Genomic DNA, 7,500 nt, shown 5'->3' on the forward strand with positions numbered 1-7,500 from the left:
GATAACAAGGGAGGTGTCAGCCTCTAGAGGGGATGTTGAAGCGATTACTTTGTATTATTACACGGCTCTTCACAAGGCAAGTAGAACGATCCATTGACTTGAATGGGATTTCCCAAAGTTCTAGCGGTCATTATTTCCGAGGAAAGGACCTCTGAAAAAAATAATGACTGCTGTCAATGGCAACGGAGTTTGTGCTTCCAATTCAGTTTTTTCATATCACTACGCAAGGACTGGAACTTCATTCAAAAGTGAAAGCAGACGGTTGATCAGCGGTGTTCTCCGCTGCGCGTAGGGGACCGGTTCGCCCTGTCGGGACTTATTCCCAATAATGACCGGCGTTCTATACATTATCCCTTACGTATTAGTGGTGCAGTATAACATTTGCATTGTTAAAGATTTCCTCATCAGAACACGCACGCCCAGAGACGATCTCTGAAGAGAGCAAGGGCTTGTTCAGTCGCTGACTGGCTCTCCCATTCATCTCAGGGTACTTTAATCTGACCTGTGATGGACATATTAGATTCACTCCGCTGCCACTGTGTACAGTACTCCTGAATGTGATTCTCCAAACTGACCACCTGTATTCCACCTCCACCCATTCCTCTCCCCATCTAACCCTCAGGAATGACGTCTTTTGCCCCCAACCACTCTCTTGGTAGACCTGCGGTATCCAGAGCAACACTTGACTTTAGGTCGTAGGCAGGTTATAACTAGTCATGATTTGCTGTGCTGAACTTTACATAAACCAACATTATGGTAATGGGGACATTCTGATCAATATCACAAAATAGAACTCTCTGTACTGTCACATGGTAACCTTTGTTTGCAGAAGTTCTTATGGGTTTCAGTGACTCTGTTTTCCCATCTGAACAAGGAAGTGTTTTTTTTTTTTTGCGGAGCAGTACGTTTTAATTGTTGTCGCTATTTGGCAATACTATGAGAGACAATGGTCAGCATTAAGCTGTTGGTTAGGTTTATGACACATCTGAGGGGCGGCACTTCTGGCCATTCTTGAAAGACTTTGTGGCAACCAACCCTCGCTTGAAGAGCACCTCATCAGTGACAGGAACCACTTCCTGTCTCACCTACGACTGCCTTGTCATTCCCACACAACCTCGCTACATTCACGCCCTGACACCTCCGCGCCACCCTCCCCATATCTCCTGACCAGCCTCCTACGTCACCTGGACTGCTCTCCTCCTCCGACCCTTTCTCTCCTATCAGCTCCACTCTGGCTGTGTTGCCTGGCCTTTATTCTCCATGTCATTGCCAGAAACCTGGGCTGAGGTTTGACCCTTGATCCCTTCCACGACCCACCCAAATCCTGCTCCCAGGATGCACCTTGCTCTCTAGCCTCCCCCCCCCCCACACCCCCCCACATCACCCTTCCATCTCAGTGGTCCCAGCTCCGAATGAGCCTCCTCCCTTCTCCCAAGCATGTGGAGTCCCACGCCACACCACACCGCACCACCACCCATCCCCCCTCCCACCACCACCACCACCACCACCACCACCTCCGCTGTATATGTCAGCTGAAAGTGTTAACTCTCCTCTTCAGTGGCAGACCGTATCGCCTTCTGAGAAGACCCCCGATCTGAAAAGGGCTTTAAGGACCTTGCTTAGTAAGATGAAGGTAAAGTCAACACGCATACACACACACACGTCAAACACACTTCCAAAGTCTCCCCCATTGCCTGCCTTGGCCTTCCAATCCCTCGTTGTGGTCCATCGCAAAGCCCTCAGTTCATCCCCACCATGTCTTCCCCAGTGACCACAGGCTCATTGGCTGGTAGGCCTTTGACTCCATGGCTGGCTGGCTTGCTTGTTGGCTGGTCACACATACACACACACACACACACACACACACACACATTTTCACACCACCTGTGGCTCTGATGTGGGTTTGTGTTTGGAATGGCAAGCTTCCCATCCACAGTCTGCATTCCCTTGCTCCCATCTCAATCCCACTGGCTTCTCCAGATGCCCATCAGAGACTCCAACTAGTAGGATTGCTCGAGGAGTGCTGATAGGTTGCGCTGTAGAGTAGTGATGGATATAGAGGGGCAGCTTTCCTTCAGTGTTGTGGACTTTGCATGTGTCTCCATACACATGTGTATACACATAGCACACACACACACACACACACACACACACACACACACACACACACACACACACAGTGAATGTATGTTGCCTATATCACTTTACAGAAATAGCTACTTGTTGTGTTTGCTTGTGTGTACTTGTGTGTGTGTGTGTGTGTGTGTGTGTGTGTGTGTGTGTGCTATCCTTGTGTAATCCAGATGATTTGTAAGCAAGCATGTCTATGTACCCTGATTCTACATGTTCCTTCAACACATTGAGATTTTCTCCAAAAGTAGCATGACACTGCAACATGTATTTTTTGGTGTCAAAACAATGCACAAATATTGTCTCTAGACCATAAACAATGTACGACTAAAGCTGTAGTAAAATAGTGCTTCCCAATATTCCTGTGAAAATGTTTGTCGATAGATAGATAGATAGATAGATAGATAGATACTTTATTGATCCCCAGGGGAAATTTCCCTTCCAATGTAACAAAGGAACAACAAAATATTCAAATAATCACAGAAATATTGGTATCACAGAGCATTATGGTACACCTAAAATCTGATTTTGACAACAAAAACAATATGTTGCAACTTCAAAATGGGCAAGAAATGTGCTATATTGTTTATTATCTAACTTTAAATAAAGGAAGTTAAGGATACATACTTACATTTGGGTAAAGCTCCCAGAACTGAAATTGCTGCATATGTCTGTAAAATGTGCTTAAGTGATTTAAGGGACAGTCTGGCCAGGGGGCAACTGACAGGGGCAAATGCACAAAAAAACAAAAACAAATGCAGCAATGTTGAAAAGCCTTGATGTAGCAAAAACAGTGAGCATTCATCGCCCTCTGTTCAGTTGTGTGTGGATTTCTTTTTGACAAGAGCATGTCAGCTGGAAATGTGAAAATGTATTCAGCTGTTGCTACCTGGAGAAGTGCATGAACAGATGAAGGCCATGCCACGCACCACCACATTGCTCCCCTAATGAAATGAGGCAGACATTTCACGCTTCACTGGTGCCCTCTCTGTCTGCTGTGTGTATTGGGATTCTATTAAGTTTGAGAACCCGATTTTTCAACTCTTGATCAGCCATAAACGAACAGGATCTAGCCAACCAAACTGTCCTGGAATGTAGACTTCAGGAGTTCCGGAACCTTCTCTGTGTCATTATTTTGGAGTCTCCTGCTTCTTTCATTTCCTCCCTGTCCTCCTCTCTCTCCATCTGTGTCATCTCAACATTGGTCCCTAAACGTGTTTTTCTTCCTCCTCCTCCTCTTCCTCCAGGACTCGGACTCTCCGCGTCACTCCACTGCCTCCAACAGCTCCACCTTCAGCAGCCCGCCAAGCCCCGCCTCCCCGCACAAGACCAAGTCCCTCTCCTTAGAGAGCACAGACCGCACCGCCTGGGACACATGAGGGGACGCGCTTCTGGACACCCCCCTACCCCACATCCCATAATAACCCTTCCCCACCTTTCTCTCTCTCTCTCTCTCTCTCCACAGAACTGCTTCCCATCCACTGTCCTTCCTGCCCTCATCCTTGTTGTGTACTTGGCCAATAGCACTCCAAGCTCTGCCCTCTGTCTTAAAGGCGCTTAACAGACCACTCCCCCACCCCCGCCATGCCACGCCACCCCCAGTAGGGAGAGGCCACTGTTATTATGCTATGAGTGTGTATGTGTATCGAAATTGACGCATTTGTGTGTGTGTGTGTGTGTGTGAGAGAGAGTGTGTGTTTGTGCAAGGAAAAAATAGTTCCCCTGCCCCTCTTTCTACAGACCTGCTTTGTAACTGGAACTGAGACAGAGATGAAATTGAATCACATATTTGGTGGTCTTGAACTTAAGTCCCTTGGCTACCAACAGGACAGCGAAGCCTATTGTTGGAGACTGGGAGATTTTACACTCTGTGACTGGTATCTGTACATAATATCATTTGGGGGGTGAACTCCTTATTTATTACTCCGCGTGAGACTCCACAAAGTGAAACGACAGCAATCCGCACCTACCCCCCAACACCCCTTTGGCCTGTGATTTGCAGACTGAACCAAACTGGCCAAAGTAAAAGGGGGTTTCACTGTTAATGCAACACAAATGCCACCTCATCTCATTCTATCTCCTCAGCACAGGGGTGTGTGCAAGTACGACGCCTTTGTTTCATCAGCAAGAGAAAAAAAGCTTAAACTGCCTAATATGGACTGACACTTACTTACCCATAGCAACTACATAGACAGACACAATGCACACATGCAATGCATTTACCCACAGTCTGCTGTCTTCCTGCTATAGAACCTTAGGGATGCTATGGACGATGCCTGTCAAGTTATCGAACATAATGACCACTCCTACTTTTATGCGAGTCAATCTCCTTCCTATAGTTTTAGACCAATCAGCACAGCCCTTTGCATCACGGACACGCCCACATATCCAGTGATGTACATACATTAAAAAGTAGAGTATAATATATGATAAGAAAATAATATAGAACAGCGGGAAAAAAACAATGAGAGGGAATGACACTCATTCTGTTCTTGAGAATATCCAGAGAAGAGGAATCACTCAAGGCTGTCTTTTAAAACCACTTTCTCTGTTTTTGTTTGATGCATCTTCTGTTTAGTTTTTTTCTTTCCCATTTTGAATTGTTTTTATTTAATTCTCAGACTGGTGGAGTGTTTTTTTTTTCTCTGTCAAGTCGCGGAGGAAAACCATTTAATTATGCATTACAGTTTACAATGTTTCCGTATGTTTACCTTCCACTTGCACGTACTGTCAGTTCATTGGCTCCTCCACTTCAGACGCTAAACTTTCCTCTCAGCGGTTGTTACTGATATTACCGAATGTGCATCGCCTTCCACATGTGCTAGACTAGAATGACATTGTGCACAAGTAAGACATCTTGATGTTTCACCTTGTCAACAGTTTTGGAAACTAGGAAAATTATTACGTGACCACACAAAAAGTTATCTATGATTGTTTGATTAGTTTGGAATTGCCACAGAATTATAAAAGACACTTGGGGAAAAAACATTATGTAAAACCAACTGCTCACTGTGGGAATTTTTTGACTGTTGTCACGACCACTGCAGATGCATTGTAAAGGCTTGGTGTACTTGAATTTTTTGACAGGAATGCCCATCGGTATTTGTCAAACCTTAACAGAAGGACTAGTTTGAACTATGTTTAAATGATGGGACCTAGCTATATTCACGACTACAGAGATACTCCAGTTTGAAGAGAATGAAGAGGGGCTTTGGAATGTACCACTTTTGTTGTTCATAACAACCCTCTGTATTCGAATATTTTACTAAGACGACCAATGTGAATTTACATTCCTTAAACCCATTGCTACAGACAACAGACCAAACTCTCCAAGAAATGACTTTCTTTCATAAACTTGAAGTTACCTGAGGAGTTCTCTTATATAGGTTTGTTTTCATCCATTGAGTTGTGTTTTTATCCACTTTTAAGCAATGTCTTGTAATTACATCAACAATGCTAATCTGGAAAAGAGGGTTATGGAAGTACTGTCAGTGAAGATTGTAATCCTGTGATTTCTAAATGGGACTATCACACAAATTTTAAAAACTGCACAATCATTATCATCTCAGTTTGAAATGACTGTAATGCCCCTTTCACTCCATATAACAGTCATGATGTTATTGTTATTATTTGTACTCTTGGGTATAGATATGCCCACGTTTACCCTACCCTGCCCACGTATATAGAATTTGTTGAATGTGAAGAGATGAGCTCTTGCATACATGGAAGGTATGGAGAAAAGGCAAGTCTTTGACTAGCACCCTTCTCAGGTTAGTCTGACCTCCACTAACACTAGTATGTCTGAGTACTTCTGAGGGACAGCTGTGTTTGACCAAAATGACAGCATCTGGAAGTCTTATTAAAGTGGCACACTATTAGAGCTTTTTTAAAAAGGCTCCCGGGCCATCACTGACTAGAGGGATTTGCTTTGGAAGAGGACATAGTATAGACATTTTAGAGGGGATTGTTCTGAAGAGAAATTGCCTTTGAAATTTCAGTTTGTCTTCGCTCACTCACCTTTTTTTAAGGAATTACCTTGTAATAAGTTGTACAGTTTTTTTGCATGTCATAGGTGTAATCATTTCTTGGGGTTCGGTTTTGTTATACTGTTACGCAAAATTAAATTCACTCACATGATGAGCTTTGGGCAAGGTTCTATGAGGGTTGTCCAACACAGGTAGATTTATTCTTCTTTTTTTTGTTTTGCACAGAGATATTTAAGGTGGGAGGTCAACTGAATAATGTATGAAACTGGCCGCCACATGTTTGTGGAGAAATGATTATATTAACCTGACTCCGGTGTAATTCAATAAAAGCGGAGGGATATTAAAGATGTGGATCCAGTTGTTGTTCTTGATGTTTACCATGTTTGTGCTTTCATTTAATACAGCAGGAAGGAAATCCTCCTCGTCACACTTAAAAAATCATGGTTTATTACAAATTTCACATTTGCCCAGAAAACAAAAACAGAACATTTACATCTATACACATTCAATGCAACTATTCGAAAACAGTGCTAAACTTCTCCCTACTTTTTTTTTAAAGTACTTACTACTAAGAGGAAGGGCATAGAAGTATTCAAATGAAAGGTGTCCTATTTCAAGGACTCGGCCCTGAAAAAACTCTGAACACTATCTATGCTACAGTTCCATAAATGAAGGGTTGTTTGGAATTCCGCTCTACTTGCAGCTTTGAGACAGCAATTTTGACCCTTGAAATGCTAGTTCACAAAATCCAATTAAGACAACGCATTAAACAACACATGCCCCATTGTTTTGCAAGGAGGCTCGCCACAAGCACACATGAACCATTTTTAGTTGGAAGTGCAACGGAAAACAAACACGTCCCACGCAGCAGAGGCCAACTGGCACCCGCACGTGTGTTAGAACCTGCAAATAAACAGCTGGAGGGCAGGAGAGTGTAGTAGAGGTCAAACTTTGGATCCAAATAAAGGTCTCCACACCAACATGTGTTCCTGTTAGCCACTCCAGGGTGGCCTGTCTGCGTTTCCTCCTCAGTGCTCTGTATAATACAGTACGTGTGGAATTGGTGTAACTTGCAAAAAAGCACCGTACCTCATGCCCAGCACATTAACACTACACCTAAACCCTGAGCTGTAGTCTGACTAGAGAAAGCTGAAGCACTGAAGAGTCATCCTGCGATCACAACACCTCTCTCTATCTCTCTCTCTCTCTCCCTCTCTCTCTCTGTCTCTTTCTCGCGCTCTCTGGATGGGCATAAACTCACATTCCTTCTGTAATCATATTAAGTACCATCCCGTATCTCTGCTTTGCACCGACTATAAAATCCCACTGTGCCTTCCTCAGTCACTTTGGGTTTTTTGCAAGCCTACATCCCACCCTGTTTCCC

General features: G+C 43.9%; 2 protein-coding genes across 14 annotated transcripts in view; one reads left to right on the top strand and one right to left on the bottom strand.

Moving 5' to 3' along the window:
* Positions 1–6,461, top strand: part of cdc42bpab (CDC42 binding protein kinase alpha (DMPK-like) b) — a 68,947-nt gene extending 62,486 nt beyond the window's left edge. For 8 of the 12 annotated variants that reach the window (XM_048249762.1, XM_048249763.1, XM_048249769.1 and 5 more), the window contains 2 exons: positions 1,559–1,633; positions 3,378–6,461. In XM_048249762.1, coding sequence (XP_048105719.1) covers positions 1,559–1,633; positions 3,378–3,509 — 207 coding nt within the window. In that variant the 3' untranslated portion in view covers positions 3,510–6,461. The remainder of the gene's footprint in view (positions 1–1,558; positions 1,634–3,377) is intronic. The other 4 variants (XM_048249771.1, XM_048249772.1, XM_048249774.1 and 1 more) reach the window with 1 other exon arrangement.
* A 79-nt stretch (positions 6,462–6,540) lies between these two features.
* fzd3a (frizzled class receptor 3a) overlaps positions 6,541–7,500 on the bottom strand; it is a 21,047-nt gene continuing 20,087 nt past the window's right edge. For both annotated transcript variants that reach the window (XM_048249776.1, XM_048249775.1), the window contains exon 8: positions 6,541–7,500. This exon is cut by the window's right edge and continues 390 nt beyond it. The gene's annotated coding sequence lies outside the window, so the exon portion shown is untranslated.

This window comes from Alosa alosa, chromosome 8, assembly GCF_017589495.1.
Source record: "Alosa alosa isolate M-15738 ecotype Scorff River chromosome 8, AALO_Geno_1.1, whole genome shotgun sequence".
Taxonomy (NCBI): domain Eukaryota; kingdom Metazoa; phylum Chordata; class Actinopteri; order Clupeiformes; family Clupeidae; genus Alosa; species Alosa alosa.